The sequence below is a fragment of the Cyrtonyx montezumae genome, unplaced genomic scaffold (genome assembly GCF_038088225.1).
Source record: "Cyrtonyx montezumae isolate F1298 unplaced genomic scaffold, pur_monq_1.0 scaffold_23, whole genome shotgun sequence".
Lineage (NCBI taxonomy): Eukaryota > Metazoa > Chordata > Aves > Galliformes > Odontophoridae > Cyrtonyx > Cyrtonyx montezumae.
This window is the reverse complement of record NW_027071970.1, coordinates 5913058-5934109: the sequence shown is the minus strand read 5'-3', so window position 1 is coordinate 5934109 and position 21052 is coordinate 5913058. Positions and strand designations below refer to the sequence as shown.

The window sequence follows — 21052 nt, the reverse complement described above, 5'->3', positions numbered from 1 at the left end:
GGGAGAGCCAGCTGGCAAGGGTGCAGCGGGAGGGAAGGACCTGGTCAGGACTCTGCTTTGCACAGAGTTGGTCAGAGCAGTGGAGTTGTTGTCCGACCACAGCGGTACAGGGTGCTGGGAGCATCGCTGCTCGCTGCCAGCAGTGGTGGCTGTTGTGGGTAGATCCTGTCTGGTCACTTTTTAGATGTGACACAAACAGCATTGCGGAAGTTGCATAGGGCTGACAGCTGCGGAAGAGGACAATTTGAATTAACTTTTTTTGTGCAGGTTATCCCCTCGTTACATCTGGGTGCATTTTCCCACTGAATCCTACTCTGACAGTATGTTTTACTGATAGTCCCACCAACTGATTGTCCTGCTGCTTCAAGGAGGTCCTCTTAGATTTATGTTGTCCATTACGCAGGCATGCCATTGTATTTAGCACCACAATTATGACTTGATTACGCGTGTAATTACGGAAGTTATGTGCTGAGTGACTTGTACCTGTTTAACTCCGTTGTTGAACACAGGTTAGGATATTGAAATTAGTGATGTGATGTATATTAAAATACAAGGTGTTGGGTTGCCCCTCCAGCACTGAGATGCCAGCACGTAATCAAATAGATGGAAAATATTTCTGTTCTTCAGTGCATGTCTGAGTCTCAGTGAAGCTTTAACTGATGATAGTTATGCAATTGCGCTGGCAGTAGCAATTAGAGATTTACAAGTGCTTGTAAATGCTGCTATTTATAGGCCAGCTCTTCATTTAACAAAGCCCTAACCTTTCTCTGCAATGGGAGAAAATGTCAGGGTGGAGCAGTTCACCCTTGGGATGAGACTGGACTTCAGTTTCCTAAAGAAAAGTGCTTTGACCTTTTATGGATTAAAAGCTTTAATCGTGTTTGCACATGGAGAATGGAGGTCTTGCAGTTCTTGGAACTATCAGCATTAAAGACATGCAGGACGTTGCAGGTCATTTCTATCTGGTGAGATGTGGAGTACTTATTTTTGGATTTCTAACAGTAAACTTTGACTACTGGCAGCAGAACGAGCTGTGTTCTCTTGAAGCTCTTACCATGCCTTGTATTTCCTGGCTGTGCTGTACTAAGCCTTATGCTCTTGGTGGGTTGCACGCACACGGTTAAGCCAATCTTTCTTCATACGTGCATGATAAGTGATGGGATTAAATAATTAGCAGGGCAGATCCTATCAGTGGCTCTGAGCGTTGCAGGAGGCAGCAGAAGGATGGCTGCTTAAGAAGGGTTGCTGTAGGCTTTGATTCCAATGCGTAGCCAGTGGGTAGGGGGGAAGAAAAATTAACTTTTTCAAGACAGAAACACTTAGTGGGAAAACCTTCTCATAGAAGCAATGAAATAAATCCAGCACTGACACGGGAATGGTTGGTGATAGCTCCTGTGCTTTGCTGTACTGACAAAGAGCAAATGAATGCACCAACAGCATCGCGGGCTGCTCAGGAGCTGCTGCCACTCTGCTGTACAAATCTTTGTACTGTTTAAAGCATGCTTGTCTGTGAGCAAGGAAGTTGGCCGTAATCACGTGATTCATGGTGGAAAAATTATCTGCAGGCTGCTGCTCCTGTTGTCCTAATAGGCTTACAGGACTTAGTGCTGATGTAAGTAACAGCGGTGCGCTGGTGGGCACGGCGGGGCAGGCAGCTGCGCGGAGCCCTTCCCTCCCCAGCATGGCCAGAATAATGCCCTGCAGTGAGTAATCCGCTTTGGTTTCTGCTGTGCAACATCGCTGTGCTTTGTGAGTATAGATTGCTTAATTAAAACAAAATGAAATGAAGGCAACACCTCAGGGCGGGAAGGATTGAAGGCGGTTTGAGTGCACACAGGGCTCGTATGTCGGCTGCACCCCGTAGTGGGTTGGCAGGGGAGGAAGGTCCCACGCACCCATGGGTGGGCTGAAGCTGAGGAAGAGGAGCGAGAGAAGAGGCCGCTGCCAGGTGCTGAAGGCAGAAGGAGCATTACTGGGCACCAGCACTGTCGGTACGTGCGGGGCTCATGGCAGCATCAGGATACAGGGAGCAGGATGTGTGGGATGCAGTGTGAGCAGGGTGAAGTGCTGCTTCTTTCCCCCAAATATCCATGCACTGGATGAGCTTTATTGGTCCCTTCCGACTCAAACAATTCCGTGCTTCTGATGTTTTTATTCTTCTTTTCAGTTTGGCGTCACATTTCTCTTGTAGGATAGCTGAGTTATCTGAACTGAAAACCCGGAAACAGACTTTGTGAGTTCACGCAGAAAAATGAGGTTTCAGCTTGGAAGCTGAGGGCAGTGCAGTGAAACGAAGCAGTGAGCATAAGGGGAATGGGTAAATGGTGCTTTAGGAATGTTGGCTGGGGAAAAGGCGCTGAATGCTGTGAGCAAGGATTATGTCCCGCATTATATAGCCACCACCTTGCGTTCCACTGCGGATCAACTGTTACGCCGTGTAAGAAGCTCTGTGCTCCCTTCTTTTCTGGAGAAAAAGAACTTTGATGCTTGAGTACTGAAAGGCACCATTAAATGCTCCATCCCTGGGGACACCCACGGTCAGAGTACGGGGCTGTGAGCACTGATGGAGCTGTGGGCGTCCCTGTGCACTGTGGGCAATGGGTGCAGATGGCTTTGGGGGTCCCTTGGGACTCAAACAGCTCTGTGGTTCTATGAAATGTGCATCTTGATTTCCTGCTTCGCACTATTCCCTGCCAGCATCGCCCTTGTTTCAGCAGTGTTCCTCTTCTGCTTTCAGGGCATAGCTGCTCTTCACAAAGCCTTTCATCCTTGGAATGTGAGAGCATTTTAATCGGATTTCGATGGTGTTTCTTAGAATAAGGAGCGGGAGAGGGAGGAAGATTTCATGAGGATCTGTGAGATCGTGGAAGGAACAGATTGATTCTGATAAGCTGATTGGGTCGAGGACTATTTTGGAATGAAGAGGTCACAGACTGGAGGGGCTTGGGGTGAGCAGTTAGGGCAGAACTGCAAGTGCATTGGTGGGTGAAGGGGCCTGGCAAGGTGAGGCCGAGGGGAGGTGCTTGCTGCTAGTTTTCCCTCATCTCTTCAGTAAGAGTGTGATTAAAGGCAGAACTAATCTCCTGCCTTTATCAGTGAGATGTTGGAAAGAACTGCTTTGTCACGGTAGAAGCCGTGTTTAAGTTGAAAATGGGCCATTTGAAGGTCAGCCTCCAGGTAGGCCCTTCCCATAACGTTGTCGTGGAAAGGAGATTTAGAATAGAAAGTAAATTACAGTAATTGAGATTACAGTAACACAGAGCTCAGTGTTTAACCAGTGATTGGCAACACTAGAATTTGCAGACAGCACTCATTGAAATGTGGGTTTAACGGTGTTGGCATGTCATGGCTGTGTGCTGACCAAATTATTTACCCTTCACAGCTGCAGCAGGCTTTGGGTGGTAATGTTTTGTTGATTCTTCAGTAACTGAAAATGACACGTTCTCTTACTCCATACAGTTAAATCCAATGCCTCTGTTTCTGAGCAGGAATCAGCTTTTATCCTTGAAATGCTCAGGGTTTTTGTCTCCAGTGGTTTTACCCACGTAGGTCTGAGTGCTATGACACTCTGAATTGTCCTTGTTTGCAGGAGAGAACCAATGGGCTCCGCTGAAGTGATCCCTTCCCCTCATTCTTAGTGTGATCTTGGCAAGCTGCTCTTCACTATGAGAAGCGAGTGGGCTCAGATCCATCAGCTGCAGCAGAACATGCACATCACAGTGAGTAGCAGCAGAGTTTTTAGACATGTATTTTGTAATATGTGCGTATTGCTGTTTAGTTGCAGGTCATAGCTGTTTCTGTCACACTGACCTCTATACTTTTGGTAGTGTGAAAGAATATACTTCCCAGCTATGTGTACTGTAAAAAGAAGTGGAGGTTTTGTACATTAACATGGGGAAGCCTGCTTCCCAAAGAAATTCTGTTGTTTCTTTGGGTTTTTTTTTAGAGCAATTTAACCAGTGAAATTTGCCTGAGTACTGATAACTCAGTGCTGTACAGATGCTTTTGTAGGTTTTGCCATATTTTTTGCTTGTTGGGCCTAAGTGATGAATAATGGTGTGTTTTGCTGTTTATTTTTTTTAAGAGAAGTGAGCTTTTTGTTCTGTGATGCACATGCGTATCTGAACCACGCCTTAATTTGAGCTTAGCTACCTCCTGAATTACAGTTAGAATAAACTTGTTTGATGTTTGTGCTGACTCTACAGCAATGCTTGTGTTTTCTTTCCTTGCAGATTCTTCTTTGTTGGAATTTTTCAGTTCTGTTGAATGTGTAATTACAACTATGGCAACAAGAGTTGAAATAAATTCTACTTTGGCGTCTTTGACGACAGTACCTGACTTAAATGAGATCAGAAGTGAAGATAAATCACAGCGAGTGTATGTAAGCGTGCTTTCAGATGTAAGCAGAAAAACAAAGGAGCCTTCAGCATCACTAACACTTGAAGAGAAGAACAAATTTGGGAGCACTTTGAGATCTGCAACAATGCCGTCTCTGGGATCAAGGCCAAGACTCTTCCCCAAACCTTTCTCTAAAGATACGCCTTCAGATACTTTTGCAAATGTAAAAGCCCCTATTACAGCGTTCAGATCGAGCAGTCTTATTAGAAAGCCTTCTGAAGAACCATCTGCTAAGGTATCAGGTGGAAATGTTCCTCCGTTAGTAGATCAAAAAGTAATTGGAAATGAAAGCAAGGCTGGCAGCGAAGTTGTCACAAACATGACATACTACAGTGGTCACAATGCAAATACTGTCATTCTTTTTGAGACGGCGGGCACAGAGCAGTCAAAGGTAAGCCTGGCCCAAGGAAAAAGGGCTGCTGATGACCACAGAGTGTTGAGTACTCTGCAGACAAAAGAGCCTCAGTGCAGTGTGAAGCTGGAGAAACCAACTCAGCCTTCGCCTGAGACGTCCAGGAATCCTGAAGGGTCTCTTCACAGGCAGATATCACTTTCCTCCAGTCTTCGACCAGTTGCCTGGAACTCCCTCAAAGCTGGAGAAAGGAAAGATGCTACTGAAGATGTTCCAGGGGATAAAAACAATGCTGATGCAAATAACATAAACAATAAAGTTGATATATCTATAGATGTGCAGCAAAGGCCAAAACCTAGACCAGTATCTGCTATTTTTCTGGAGTCTCTGAGAGATCAAAAGCAGCGTACTGTGGAAGCTTCTGAGGAAAAGTCTCCTACAGAGAAATCTTGGGTTAGGAAACCAAGGCCTTTGTCCATGGACCTGACAGCTAAATTTGAACTTAAAGACTTTTCTTCGAGCAAGAAGACTTGCTCATCCCATGAGAGCAAGGAGAGCGTATCAGTAACTTCTTTTACTGATGTGAGCAGCCATGATCAGTCTGAAATGCGGCCAAAAAGTGAAGAAATTGAATTTAATAGAAGCAGCTCTTCAAAAACAAATTTGAAATGCAGTAGTCAGGACATTGGCATCCTAAATAAAGGAAAACACACATGGGAAACCAAGCATAAATCTGAAATTGAGCAAACTGAGACAAAACCAGGTGTAGTGACTAACTTGCATAGTTCTGAGAGAGCCTTTGAAACCACTGGTGAAAGCAGAACAAGCAGGGAAGGGAAGAGGTTGGATCAAAAGGAAACGTGTGTGTTTCTCAGCTGTGAAAGCCCTGCAGCTTCCTCAGAAAAGGAAAACAGTATTGTAAGAGGTAGCGTTAAAAAACACATCAGTTTGTTCATGTCAGAAAATCCCACTACCTCTGTAGATTCAGAGGCTGTCCCATCAACTGCTGAGAGGGAAAACAAGTGCGTGAACATCCAGCAGAGAATCAAAGAACTGACAACAGAAAGCACTGATGCTAAGCCAGGAAATCTACGCAGATCACTTCAGTCGCGACCACTTTCTGCAGACCTGACAAAGATGTAGGTTTCAGAAAAGTCCTGCTTAGTTCTCTTGACTTCACTGTTTTCCATAATTCAAGGTCAGGCTGGATCAGGCCCTGAGCAGCCTGATCTGGATGTCCCTGTGCATTGCAGGCAGTGGAACCAGGTGGCCTTCAAGGATCCCTTCCAGCACTGGGATGGAAATATGGAAAATAAATATAACTGAGGCATGAGAACATTAATAACTTTTTTTTCTTTTACTAATTTGCATTATCATGCATCTCAAAAGTCTTAGAGTTACACTGCTTCTTGAAAAATTGTTAGTCCTTTGGTCTAGACCCAGTAAAATCACTGAATACGATTAGTTGTGGCATGAAGTAGCAATGTTTCCTCTCTAATAAATACTTTCTGGGTGATTTCTTTTTCAGATAAGATGATGTATCATTGGGCTGCTTTGGTAGAAAGTGTAAATGTTAACTAAGTGGATCTGAAAGAACTGAACGGACCCTTTTGTGTCTTAGGTTTTCAAGTCCAACATCATCAACCAGTGAAGTGAAGCCTGAGAAAGCTGCTGAAATTAGGAATGGCTCTGGGAGCGAAACACAAGAACATCAAAAAGTAAGAAAATGGAATCAGCCTTCAGTTAGGCTTTACTTTGGAGTGCAAAGAGCCTCTGCAGCCCAGGCATCTTTACCAATCAATGACTTTAAAATGGGCATCAGGAGTATTAGGAATGGCATAATCCTAATAGGTTTACTTGTGTAAGTCTATCTTTAGACACTGGATGGAGATGCACTGCTGAAGTATGTGTGGATGGTGTCGGTGTTGAGGTTTTAAAAAGCTAAGTGTGTATGCTGTTAAAGGCATGCAGTGGTATAAAGTAAAACATATTTAGTATACTACTTTAATGGAACTTTTAATGTATGTAGACAACAGCTGTTGTGGTTCCACATGGCAATTATCCTTTGTTTTCCATAAGGATAGCATGAGCAAATTTCCACATCTGAGTCACAATTCCTTATTACATGCTGTGTGTTTCTTATCAGTCTCCTAAATGATGTTTATTTTATAAGTTTTGACCATGGAATACTGTACAGACAGCACAGTGCTGTAAAAGCTGTTCGTCTGTCCTTGTTTCTAAGGAGCACTTTGGCATTTCAAAACAACTTCTCTGCTGACACTTCATGGCGCTGGAGATTTAATGTTGTTTTGAGCATATTTCTTACGAGTTCTTTTGGCTGCGTGTTTTTTTTCCTATGTAGGATTAAGTCAGGAGTGTGTGTGATAAAGAAACTCACAGCTTGATTAAAAAATTGCCATAGATTAATTTCCTTTTAGAGGAGATAAATTCACCTTAAAAGGAAAATCTTCCATTAACGGAAGTGCTGTTTTCAGAATTGGACAATGAAGTAGCATTAAAAACATTCCCCTGCTCTGCCTGGAGAAGTACAGATGAGATTTAAAAATCATTCTCAATTTCTTCAGTGTTGTGGTGGTGGTGTTGTTTTTTTTTTTTTTTTCTAAGACCTTTAAATTAATTCTAAATGTTATAATTTTTAACTTGAACAAATGATTGCACCCTTGCAGGACGTGGTGGTGAAAATTAAGCTGTGAGGTAATTCAGGCTGGTGCCACACATTGCTGCTTAGATTACTGGTGTCTCAAAGGCTGTGTAGTAGGAATAAGTATGTGTCATTTTATCTAAAGGTGTGTGACAGTCACAACTGTTGTTTTTTTTCTTGTTCCAGAGCAAGGAGATGACAATGCTTGCTCATAGCTCAGATTCCACTGAAGCACATGCTGCTGGGAACCCTTGGAAATCACGGCAGGTTTTAAAAATAACCAACAGAACAGATCAGACAGAGACAAAGGGGAGCTTCCCCGAAGAAGGCCAACATTTTTCTCATCAAAGCGAAAACTCATTCACAAGCAGCCTTGAAAAAAGATTAAAACCAACCACAGTGACAGAAAAAACCTGCTTTAAAACTGTCCGAGCCACCATGTTTGACCATAACGTTCAAAGGCACAATGTTGCTGATGACCTTCCTGGAACTGCTTTGCCACCGAAAACAAGTGGTGAGCTCGAAGTGAAGCCCAGTGCGGTGACCTTGGGGCATACCAGGCGTTCGTGGGTGGGAGAAGCTTTTCCAAGCAAGTCTGCTTCTAGGGATCCTAATGATTTCTTCTCCAGTGAATGCACTTTATCTGAACAGAAAAAAGACTTGGGTAAAACTGAAACTGATCCAGTATTAATAGCTGAGAAAATACCTTACTCTACAAGCAGAAGTAAATGCTCTGGAATAAATGAGAAAACAAGCAAGCTACATGCTGAAATTAAATCAGAAAAGAGTGAAGACTCTTCCATTGATGAAACAGGGAGGTCTAATCTGATGAAGTGCTCTTCTGAGAAAAGCAGTTTTAGACAAGGAGGAATAGACTATGAATCTGGAACCAGCTTTGGTCATGAAGTTGTCTCAACCAGTATAAATAAACATCAGGTCCATTCATCTTCAGTGCTTCTAAGTGGGAAGTTATGTAAATCTTCCAGTAGCCCCCATCCTGATGTGAAAGAGGAATCTAGAGCTTTTGCTGTGAGGAGAAGCCTGGACCAAGACTTAGGCTTACATAGTACTGCTCCTGAAAACAGAGAAAAAATCAGAGCGATAGATTCAGAAGAAAGGGTCAGGAGAACTAAAAGTAGCATTTCTGAGATGAAGATTTCTGAAAGGTGGAGAAGGAAAACCTTGCCTCATGGTTCTGTCAAGACAGAGGAAATCAGCTGGCTGATGCCTGAGAATTCAAAAAGGCTGAGTCGAACAGATTCATTGCAATTGGAAGAAGGTTCACTTAAAAAGAGAAATATCAAAGAGCGGTTGGAGGGAAACGAGGCAAACCACACTGCTCCTGGCAGTTCTGCTGAGTACTTGAAAAATCAGAGTTCTACCTTTGAACCAAAGGCAACGTATTTTGCAGTGACTTATCAAATTCCCGGTATCAAAAGAGAGAAAAGCTTTGTTGGTACTGCTAGCACAAGTGTAAGTGAGAAAATTTCTAGCTCAAGCGAGGGAGGAACAGTTAATGTGGATCCTGTTTTTTCTGGTAGGTCCAAAGCAGATAAAAGCATAGTGAGTACGGATTGTAGAGAAGAGTCACGAGAAGTGTACGTTAAAAAGGATTGGGTAAAAGGGGAGGATAAAGATAATGCATCTTCCAAAAACATTGCATCTGGTAATTTTCATGTATCTGGAAAGGATAACCAGAAGTGTTATGAAAAAGGTCTGGATCAGTCGAAAGAGAAAATTATAGATGTTGATGCTTTCCTATTAAAACAGGAATGGGAAAATATGGCTCAAACCGATCTCAAAAGCAGCAGAGGAAAGGTGTCCTCTTACCATGAACCCCAGTCCACCCTGCATTTTGCACAGCCACACAAAGATGGTGAAGTAGTCATGCGGAAGAGCAGTGAAAGCAGTTATGGTGTATCTGGAAGGAAGGCTGAGGATGGTTACAGACCCCAGGTTCTTGATATTGATGCCCTTATGGCAGAATATAAAGAAGAATCGGTGAAGGGCAGTAGTATTCAAGACAAGGCCTCCGAGGAGCATAGTTTATTTGTTAGGAACAAATCAAAGAACAAAAGGAACGTGCCAGACAGGGTGACTTCTTCCTATACATGGAAAGAGTGGAAGGGGTCAGATCACCATGCTGTTAGTAACAAACAGAGTGAGTGTGTGGAAGAGTGCAAGAGGCCAGAGAAATTGATTCCAAATGAAAAAAGCAAAGAGAAATTGGATTCCCACGGGCTCGAGTCTGATAAACAGAAGTCCAAAGACGGAAAACAGTTAAGTCCTCCTCCCTGGGAAAATCCGAGCTGCTTGTTTCCAGATAAGTTTGTCAATTCTCCTGTGGAGTTCACTGCGAAGAAAACATTCATCATTGATGATGATCAAGATGTGAACTTAACTTCCAGGAACCAAAGTTCACAAGTTGTGATTGACAAGGTACAGCCTGTACATGTGATTGGTGTGGACCAAAAATTGGAAGTTAATTTTGCTTCCAGGTTGTCCTTAAAGGCCAACGATGGGTTATTACAGAAGAAGGTGTTCATGAAAGAACAGCTCTCAGACGTGACTCTGGAAGGTGACTGGAGCAAAAGTGTAGCAAGAAGCTCTGTAACAAAGGACAGAGGTGGTGCGAGTAAGGTGACCTGTGCCAATGACTCTTCCAACGTGAAAAGTAAAACAAAAGATTGGAAGAGCTACACGTCTGGCTTAGGAAGTGCACCCCCAGAATTGAGACGCTCCTATTCAGAAAAGAGTCGCCAAGGAAAAGACAGTGTGCCACTTGTGCATGAAGTAAGGGGAAGAAAGGACCTATACCGCTCCAGGCAGAGCTTCCCACCAGAGAGCGTGGATAATGAGTGGAAAACCAAGGTCTCATCTCAGTCAGAATCTTTCTTCCATGAGGATAAAAAGGTATTGCCAAATGGTATCTAACTGCTTCCTGTAACTAAAAATGAAAGCCAGGGAGAGATTTTGATACGTACATATCAGGTTATTGAATTCCCCTCATTTGTTCCTGAAACTTCAGTGCTGGTGTCAATGTTAGGGAACTGCAGGTAGTTTCCCTAACAGTGACAGGTTAATGCCTGAATGCACAGCCACTTGGGTGCTGATGGGTACAATGTTTTTCCATTTTGTAGTTTCAAAGGATGTTTTATATACGCCTACGTATGTATTTTTAGTGATGCCTATACCTTTATTTTAACAGGCTCCTAGGAGAGAGTGGACCAAGCAGAGTTCAGAAAAAACAGATGGAAGAGAATTTTCATTCGTTTCTACTCAGAGAAGAAGTCACAGCTTTTTTTACAAAGACAGGAGGACGGAGAGCGGAACGGTATGTCATTTTGGAGGAGGTCCTTGGGTTAGGGGAGAGAGAATGGAGATGCAGCCTGGCTTGCTCCATTCGGAGCTGTTTTCACTGTTATGCAAATAGCTGTGAAGGAGAGCATGTGCCTTATTAGCAGGAGGAGCAGATGTTCTTCCTGTGGTTTAACTAGTAGGGAACACTTCCACCGCTCTGGTCTATGCCAGGTCTCCAAACATAAAGCATTAACTGTACAGCTTGTTTATGCTTCTTTCTAAACAGAGATTTTTCATCCTGAACTCTTGAGGCGTGGGACTAGATCATTAAGCTGCTTGCTTTTCTCAGCTTAGATAATGAAAATTGGTGATTGAGATCTTTTCTGGAAATCCTTGTGGACAAATAGAACTGTATCGTAGTCTGAAAAATTATGGGTTTAATTTTCATTCTGTAGGCAATAGACAACTAATTACAAGAGTAATCACAGCTTACTTTTCTCAGTAGTCCAATTTTTGTCTTAGTGTGGTAAATTCCCTCTTCAGTTGTTGGGTAATATTATCCTAAATTGCAGGACCTCATGATGTTAGCCCACACATGCACTTGATTTGAGGACACATTTAATGTCCTATCTCCCAATGTTCTGAAATGCAGAGTAAAGATCTGTATCTTTCAAAAGTTGGAAAATTAATGAAACGTCAGTGTGTTCTGTGGAAAACAAGGGATTTAAATAGCATATCAGTAACACAGAACTCTCATTTTATGGAAGGTGGTGATGCTCTCAATGAAATCCTTCCTTACTCGAAGGACTGGCTCTGGTTCATTGCAGGTGCTGTGTTTTTGTTTCTTCTCTAACCTTGTGCATAAAACCAGTTCTGGCGCACTAGAATCGATCCTGCAGCTACTTCAGAGTGCACTCTTATAATTCTAAAAGCACATCTTCATAGATTTAGAAAATCTGTCTGTCCTGCATCTTCTCAAAATTTGTTCTATTTTTGTAGAGAAGATGACAGAAAGATGCCACTATTCCTTGTCCCAAGGTCAATCCTCATCCATCCTCTTGGGCTGCCAGCACACTCGTGTGGCGACAGGATGCATTGCTCACTTCAGAGCTTTTTGTAATTGCTCATGCTGCTGTTGCTGCAGCTGAGGAGAGAAAGTGCTGGTGGGCTTATATTATGTGCTACTGGAGGAAAAGAAAATTTGACACAACGACTTTTGACAGTCTATATTGGCTTTGCAAAAAAGTTTCCCAACAAAAGCTTTGGAAACAAGCACATACTGTTATGATTCTAGGCTTAAAACCTCACAGGAGGTACAGAGGACTGATATCCACTTGTCTTTCTCATTCTTGGCATTGGATTCAGATTGACTAAACATGAGTGGGAAGTCTGGATTGCTTATAGACTTGGTAGTTGTCATCCAGTCCCTTAGAGTTACTGTGTCACCTTTTTGTAGTGCAAATATGCAAAGAGAGCTGTTGACGAGGTAGAACATGAGGGAGAAAACTGCTGTCAGAAGTAGTTTTGGGGTAACAGAGCTCACTTGCTCTTCATGTGGCCCAGAGCCCCACACAGATGTTGCAGGAGGCTGTGGAGCAGAGCACTGAGGCCAATAATGCCTTGTGCTCATCTGGAGGAAGAGGACTTCTGCTGTTTATATGTTGTAATGCTTCCCTCTGGTGGAGGAATGGAATCCTAGAGTCACTGTGCTGGAAAATCTAGGTTCAAAATCAAGTGCAGCCATTGAGCTGACCTCCTCCTGAGTGCTGTCATTAGGTCATGTTTTTTAGTGCCATGTCTGTGCTCCTCTGTGTGAATCTTTTGGTTTTTCCTGTTTCTTGAGGATTAGAACATAATCATTAAGATTGGAAAAGACCTCTGAGATCACGGAGTCCAACCCATGCTCACTCTTAGAATCACAGAATCATTAAGGTTGGAGAAGACCTCTGAGGTCATCCAGTCCAAGCATCAACCCATCCCCACCATGACCATGGGCCGTATCCCTCAGTGGCACATCTCCATGTTCCTTGAGCACCTCCAAGGATGGTAACCCCACCATCTCCCTGGGCAGCCTGTGCCAATGCCTGACTGCTCTTTGGGAGAATGAATTTTCCCTAATGGAAAATTTATTAGTGGAGGCTTAGGGTCACAACAGTTGTCCTTTTCATCAGCCTACAGCCTTGTTCTACCTGCTTTCCTGCAGTAGAGAAAGCAACGCTTTCTTGGTGATTTATTCATTAGGAATGAACTTGAGAACTTAATTTCTGCTATAAAATCAGTGCGGGAAGAAATATAAAAATCCTAGGATTTAAAGCTCTAGACTGTACTTTATCTCTCTCTATTTTCCCCACTGTGAAATAAATGGTTTGGTCAACTCGTGCTCTTAGCTAACCTTGATTGTAATTTTTCCTATTATTTTTTTTACCTAGTGACTGAATGTGTTATAAATAGTAGAAGTTGTAGCTTAGCACTATAAGGCATTCTGACACAGAATCACAGAATGATTTGAGTTGGAAGGGATCCAAAAGGGCCATCTGATCCCACTCCCCTGCAGTGCACAGGGGCACCCACAGCTCGATCCCATAGCTGCAGTGTGCTGTGGTGAGCCATGTGAATCATGGAAGACGTTTTCAAGTGGTATCTTTCATCACTTGTTCCATCTCAGCTGACACAGGTCTCTAATTCTGACGTTGGGTCAGAAACCTCGGTGTCTGATTCAGTCATCAGGGCTGATAGGAGTCCTGGGAGGTAAAACGTGAGGAATGTGCCATGTGGGTCCTGGGCAGGAGGAGGTGCTCAGCTCTGGGGCTGGGGGACCTGGAGGTCCTGTGCCATTGTCTCAGCTATAAGAAGGAAGGGGACAGACTCTTGTGCAGGGTCTGTGCGACAGGACAAGGGGAAATGATTTTGAACTCAAAGAAAGGAGATTTAGGTTGGATGTAAGGAAGAAGCTTTTGCACTGAGGACATTGAGGCATTGGCACAGCAGGGGCCCAGGGAGTTGGTGGTGCCCCGATCCTGAGGACACTCATGGTCAGGGGATGGGGCTGTGAGCACTGGTGGAGCTGTGGGTGTCCCTGTGCCCTGCAGAAGGGGGGACCAGATGTCTCTTCTGGCTGAAACCCTTCTATGATGATGAAGTGACAACCTGGGTGCAGCTGTGGCTTAAAACCAACGTATGTATGGTTAAAAGCAAAGTGCTTGATACTGGAACTGGGGTGAGCGCGGCAGCTTCCAAAGCCTCTGGTTCTTTAATCTGATTTATCATTTTATTTTCATCTTCATTTTTTCTTTGGTGAGACAATCTGGTATCCATAGTGCAGCGATACACAAACACAGTTATTTGGGGCTGATGTGTGGGTGGGAATGGTTTACAAAAATCATGATCTGACTTTTAAAACAGAATTGCAAAAGAAGGTAAATATTTTATAAACATGCACGGATGAAGGGTAGTGGGGGCCCATCCTACCTCACCAGTGCACCCAAGCCTGCCCACAGCCGCTCCACTGTGCCCAGCAAAAAGCAGGCTCTCTTGTCTTCTGATAGTGTAAAGCCTCTGGGAGCTCCTCTCCAGATGGAAACCAGAAACCAGTCGTGTGTAGATTGTTCTGCTAGCCTGAAAACTGAGTCAGCCTAGAAGAAAAACCTGAGGGTATGGCTTGGAGGAAGCAGAAGCAGCTCGTAGTGCTGTGTCCCCAGTGGTGCTTTCCACCAAACTCCGACCACCCTGGTTTCCTACTCCAGCAGCCCTGGGGATGATGGGTGCTGGGTGGCAGCCTCACTTCTCCAGGCTTTTTCCTTTTTTGGTAATATTGCTTTCTTGGGAGCACTCCAGCCCTATATATATATTTATAAGAAAAAAACAAAAAAAAAACCAACAACCCACATTTCTGTGGCCGAGAAGAAATAGACGCAAGGCATTTTTATATTAAAAGCAGCTTTTCTTTCACATCTGTACTTTTTTTCCCCTTGCACATTAGAGAACAAATAAGGTCAGCTCGCGATCTAGACCGCGGATTAACGAGATGGGCAAACTCCGAGATGCTCAATCACAAGTGGGGAAGTCACGTGGGAGCTCAGCGCTGCCCATAAGTAGCCCCAGCATCTGTTAAAGGCGCAGAGCTCAGCTGGCGATGCGGGTGCAGATAGTGTCGCTGGTGAGGCGCGCTGCCTTTAAGTGTGTGGGTGTGCTCCTGGCTCCTGCTGGAGGAGGGGAGCGCGGGCAGCCCGGCCCAGGCAGCGATGGTTCAGCGTTAGCTGAGCCCCGTGGAAGAATGGAGTATTACTACTGCCCGCGTTTGTTGAAGTTCTTGCAGTATTTGTGGGTAAGTGGATTCTTCGGTGCCGTCACACTTCAGGGCTGGGCTGTTTTGAGCTGTTAGCAAAAGTCGCAAGGTAGTTCGTAGGCAGCAGTGGTGTTGCTTTGTTCTTTCATGGTCTCTCTGATCTTGAGGTTTATTTGATGCAACAGGCTGCTTTGTCTTTCATGCCAGCTTAAAACGAGGAGGCTGTGGACTGCTTAGAGGTGCTTCTGAAAAATGCTCTGCCTGGAATTTCTTCCTTGTTTGTGTCTAAGAGTTGTAGTTCTGCATACTGCACACTCGCAACATCCTTTCCCGTTGCTCAGGAGCAACCCTTGGGCTCTGCTTCCCAGAGCTTCCCTTTCCCTGCTGCAACCAGGGCTGCTGCTGGCTGTGTGAGTGAAGCAGCCGGTGCTAACAGCGTCAGAATTGTGTATTTTCACAATTTCTAATGTGACTGTTTTGGTAGGTTTCTCTTTCTCAGCGTGCACTTCCTCTTTGAACAGCTCTGAGGCCCCTCTTGAGTGACAAGCTCCTTTTAGCGTGCTGCTTTCCCTGCATGCTGGGTGGGTTGCCACTGCACAGGGGGCTTCACTTTGTCACACAGAGTCACATTTGAAGAGATGAAATGAATTTCTGTAAGCCTTCATGAACAGATACTAGGTCCAATAGGTACTAGGTCCAATGTCACGCTTTAGTTTCTTTAATTTTTTCCAAGCCTTGCTGTGTATGTGCTTCAATTGGCAGTGAGATGAGATTTTCTACTGTAAAGTCTTTGGGAAGCTGTAGTATTGTGGAACGTGGAACTCTTCGGGCATTTCAGACTGTATAATGTGGTCTTTTAGAGACCTGGAAATATTCCATAAGCGTTACTGTATACCTCTCAGTGTTGCAAAAGACTCTTGGAGAATAAGTGTGATATTCATAGAATTATATAAACTTATATAAGTATTAAGAAGTTTTAAGGGGAAAGCACAGCATTCACTTTTTGTGTGTGTGTGTGTGTGTGAAGGCTGCAAAGGAGATAATTATCAGTTCTCTCTGTATCAGGAGTAACCAGAGATGTCAGGGTTAGTTGTCAAGCTTTGTGTTATTTAATCCATCTTGGGCAGCTAAGATATTCATTAGGTAGACCTGGAGAAGATACAGCTCTTAATTAAAGAACATTATCATGAAAATCCATTTTTAAAGCTACTGCTGGGAGTTATTGGTAGATTACATCTCTTCTGTCATGTATGTTGCTGTCCTGCACAGTAGTGGTGTTGGACATGCTGAGTGCCAACCACTGGCTAACTACATGCTGTTGCCTCTCCTCACCTTTAAATAGGGCACTTATTGCTGTGACGTGTAGGAAAGCTTTCAAAATAACATCTTGGTGGTGGGTTTTTTTTGAGCACAGGAACGTCTGTGGTCAGCCTGAGCACATGGGAAGCGGTCAGTGGTCACCAAGACGTCAGCATGGTGCTTGGGGTGAGAGCTCAGTGTTCCTGAGAAGCAGTCTGTGTTGGGGGCAGAATGCCTTGATGGGCCATAGTGTTCCATCCATTAATTCAATGAGAGCTGTAATAGCAAGGAGATAAGCAAGCTTATCAAACCAGGACTGTTGACACCGTTACTGCAGCATGCTGCAGCACTCTGAGATACCATGGCTCTTCCCTTTAGGGTTGTGTCCCCTTTACTTGTGATGCATAACATCGGATCAGGGGTTGCTGAGAAGCCAAGTTCCTGGGGGAGGAGCAAACATTGTGCTTCTTGGTGGCAGCAGATGGACTAACAGAAGTTTCTGAGAACTATTCTTTCAACTGTACCCGCTAGGTGAAAGTAAATAAAGGGGGATAAAAGCTAGGAGAGTCAATGGAGCCTTGCAGATGGCTGTATAAGGCTTTATGAATCTTTGCAATGGCAGTTCAGGAATGCAGAGGCTCCTGACTGATGATGTAAGGGTCTGGTTTGGTCAGATGAAGCGATGCCTCTTGGAGCAGGGGAGGAGCAGGGCTTCCTCACCAGCACGTTGCCATGGTCTGTACATCCACAGCTGAAGTGTGGGGGCTGAGTCATTGCTCTCAGTATTCATCACATCGTCATTTCCTTCTCTGTTCTGTCATATACCTTTTTCCTAGCACCGATCTGCTCATCATCTTTAATTGGCTGTTTATTGTAATCATGTATTCAAATGCCAGTCGCTCAGTGACCTGAGCTATATTGATGATATTTGAGTGTTTTCCAGGGTACATGGTGTATTCATCCTCCCTTTTACAGCTGGTGAGAAGCTTTGCTGCAGCTGATACAAGACGTCTTTGGATCTGACTTGCCCAGAAAGCCCTTGCAGTGCTGCTCAGTGTCTGATGGCCAGTGCCACTGGTCTCAGGTGGTTCTGTTCCTGTCCGTAACCATCATAGTTATCAGCAATTCTTGCTCTGCCCTGGGGTTTTTTACAGGATGTTGCAACATCATGATGCAATTTCTTTTTAATGTAGCTGTAGGAGCACATTGATAAACAATTAATCAGGTGCATTAGAACCAGGTAATCTAAGCCAGCTTTGCAAACAGAGGCCAGGCTTCTTGCAGTGGGGACAGAGCTGGAAAGAGAGGAAAGCTCTGGATTGGCTCCAGAAGAGATGGGCTCCTGTTCCGAGCAGCAGCTCTGCTGGGTGCTCAGTGGGAGCTTGGTTCAGCCCTATGCAGGGCCCTGGGGCTTCCAGCTGCACTATTGCTGGGGTGTCTGAGGCCGTAGGCAGTCAAAATCTTGGGGGCTCAATGGACAGCTACGTGAGCATCAGTCAGATTGGCTGGGAGAGAGTTAGGAGCCAACAGAGCTGGGAGCAGCTACCAGAGAGCACCATGCTGCCATGGAAAGCAAGGTGTTGGCCTCTTCTGGATATCCCATGTAGGTAGATAGTTACATCCCAGCATGTCATGCAGTATGTTTTGTTAATTTCAGGTGACAGGAACCACATCTGGGATAGGGGAGTGGTGGAAGATGCTGAAAACTTTGAAAAATGTTGAGATGCTCTAAGCATGGCCATTGTTCCACTATAACACGAATTCACTGTTATTCCCAGAAGCTTGTGGGACAACACTGTTCCTTGTATGTTTTCTTGTGTACTGGGAAGGGGCCATCTCAAATAAGCTTATGGGACGTTCCTAGGATCATAGACTTAGAGAATGTTTGGATTTGGAAGGGTCCCCCAAAGACCACCTGGTCCCACTGCCTGCAGTGCACAGGGGCACCCACAGCTCCATCAGTGCTCACAGCCCTGTCCCCTGACCGTGGGTTCTGCAGGGACGGGGCACCACCACCTCTCTGTGCACCTCACTGCCCTTAGAATAAAGACTTCTTCCTTTCACGCAGTATAAATCCCCTCTCTTTGAGTTTGAAACCGTTTCCCCTTGTCCTATCACACTGACCCTGCTCAAGGGTCTGTCCCCTTCTTTCCTACAGCCCCATTTGGGTGCTGATTCAGACACTCTTCCATTTGTTAAGATGGTGTTTGATTAACCTGCAGGGTGATGAACTTTAAAAATATCCTTAACTGTGTGGTCAAAATGTGGGTTAGAAGAGCGCTGGGTTTCTTCCTGCTCAGCATACCTTGTTCTTCTATTTCAAACTCGGGACAATTTTTCAGCTCTAGTTTTGGAGAGTGCTAAAGCCCTGCTGGGATTATTGCTAGTCATTGAACAGTAATCACAAAATTGAAAGCCATTTGGGTTATTGAAGCTAGAAATCAAGATCCAGAGTTTGTTTTGACAAGGTCTCAGCTGCTGTGTCCTTGCAGAGCAGTTTGCTGCCTCCCCGGCATGTTGGAGCTCGCTGCCACTGTGTGTCACTGCAGCCACATCCCATCTCGCACCGGGGAACACGCAGCATCCTTCGTCTGCTGTGATAGGAAAGGGATTAAGTTCAATTTACCATGAAATGCTTTGAGGAAGTAACGTGCTCTGCATTCACGTCTGGGAAGGCTGAGCTGTGCAGGGAGCAGTGGGACAGGCTGCTGATGCTGGGCTGTGCCACAGCTGCACGTACGGCCCATGGGTAACCTTTGCTGCCCATATGTTGCTGTAAAGTTGGTTCGACTCAATTCCTGCTTTCCCATGCTGTTGTCCATGCCGCTACCGCTGGGCGACGGCCAAGTTCCCACTATTGTTTCTGTTCTTTCAGCAGTTGCGACTCGTTAATACAGCAGCGCGTGTTTACTGTACTGAAAGGAAATGGCATTTTGGAGAGAGCGGCTTGAGCGCGGTGAAAGTAGCTCTTTGTTGGGGGGACTTTCCTCGAGTTGCACAGGGACTGTGTGCTGCAGCTTCTCTTAAAAATTAACTCCCAAGTTAAACTTAAACACGAATGAAGCTTGGGAAAATGTAGTATTTGGTTTAGTGATTCATGGCCGGGGCTGGTAAGGATGGCGTGTGTTGTTTGCTAACTGCATACCTGGAAAGTTCTGGTCGCTAAGTTGGAGGTTGCAGATGTCAGATGTGAGTGGATGTCTGTCAGGATTTGATTTGCAGTGCTGCATATTTTAGGGACAGCAGTGCAGCAGGTCTGGCTGAGAAGCAGGGAGGGGTTGCAGAGCCCCAGACCTGGTGGGGGAACAGTGCCCTTCATCTCCTCTGCAACCATGGAGTCCCCACCTGGGCAGGGAACCTGATCCAGTTGGACAGAGCCCTGCAACTCCGAGCACGAGAGTGCTTTTCCTTTAAGCATTTCTGAATTCCCGAAGTCAGATTTATATTTTCAGTAGCCCCAATTAGTTTTCGTCTTCTACGAGAAAGAAAAATTACACTGAATTTCTCTAGCCAGGCAGCAATGAAAACTTCTGGCAAGCAAAGCAGGAAGATTCTTTGGGGGTCTCTTGGTTTTGTATGACCAATTCTCATTTGCAAATAGAAGTGGCCAATCAGTAGAATCTACCTGGTGTGCAATGTTCAGTCTGTGCTGTGGAGGTGTGGTAATACTTATTAGCAATCATAGAATGGCTGAGGTTGGAGGGGAGCTTAAAGATCACCCAGCCACAGTCCCTGCTGTGGGCTGGCCGCTCCTCGCCAGCTCAGGATGCCCAGCACCCATCCATGGCCCTGAGCACCTCCAGGAATGGAGCAGCGCCTTTAGAGATGGGGCAACAAAAACCTTTTGTAACAGTAGGTTTTTTTTATCAGTATAAATGGAGAGGAGGAAAAAAACAACCCAACAACCTTTATTTATCCGTGTTTTGCTTGGCTCGATCCTTTTGGCGTACGTAAATGTAAAGAAAATGTTCTCAGTACTTTCCAGAAGAGCTGTGCTGTAGGAGTTTCCTGTTTCTGCTTTGTTTTTCAGTCTTTCCTCCTCAGCTGAGATAGAAGGGAAGTGCTGAATGATTGTGGACATGAGCCTTCAAACATCATCATGTATTTTTAGCACGTTCCCTAAGCGTTCGCGTTGATAGCTTTGTTTCGCGCTGAAACAATTCAAGGTCCAGCAGCAGTGCATGGACAGGATGTTTGGCTGCGCCTTGCTTCATGGCAGACAGAAGGACTGATGTTCTCAGAAACATTTGGCATTTTTTCCGTTGCAGTGATTACTAAAAATCATATTTAAACCTAGCAGTTGTACAGAGAAAAGGTGCATTAAGCATATTATTGCTGACCTCATGCATCTGTCCCTCTTTCATTTCATCTGATGGCAACTCGTTAAACTCTTCCATGTATAGACTGCTGTTGAAGTACTGTACTTCAATATGACTTCTCTTAAAGGAGGCAGAAGAGGTACAGAGCTCTGTCTCGCTGAGCTGATAGCGCTCTGATATGTATTGTGAAGTTCTTGAGTGTTGCCTGTGCCCTGCAGAAACAGTAAGGCACTTTCCCTGAGTTGCTCAGACTTTAAACAATGGGCCGAAATCGCATGGGATAGTGAAGTGTGTGAGGAAGGGCGGTGGTCGCAGGAGGGGAATGTGGATGGGAGCTCAGCACAGCACACAGTGCGTGTGTGGAGCTCAGGGCTGGATCATGCTGCTTTTATGAGCTGAAGGATGGAAGGTATTGCAAGTGGTTGGTCTTTGCTGCT

General features: G+C 44.8%; 1 protein-coding gene across 2 annotated transcripts in view; it reads left to right on the top strand.

Moving 5' to 3' along the window:
- The first annotated feature begins 4239 nt into the window (after positions 1-4239).
- The window catches only part of KIAA1671 (KIAA1671 ortholog), a 33361-nt gene continuing 16548 nt past the window's right edge, over positions 4240-21052 (top strand). The window contains exons 1-4 of one of the 2 annotated variants that reach the window (XM_065739022.1): positions 4240-5889; positions 6372-6468; positions 7599-10325; positions 10621-10746. In XM_065739022.1, coding sequence (XP_065595094.1) covers positions 4283-5889; positions 6372-6468; positions 7599-10325; positions 10621-10746 — 4557 coding nt within the window. In that variant the 5' untranslated portion in view covers positions 4240-4282. Of the gene's footprint in view, positions 5890-6371; positions 6469-7598; positions 10326-10620; positions 10747-14829; positions 15037-21052 lie in introns of those variants that run through there. The other variant, XM_065739024.1, reaches the window with a different exon arrangement.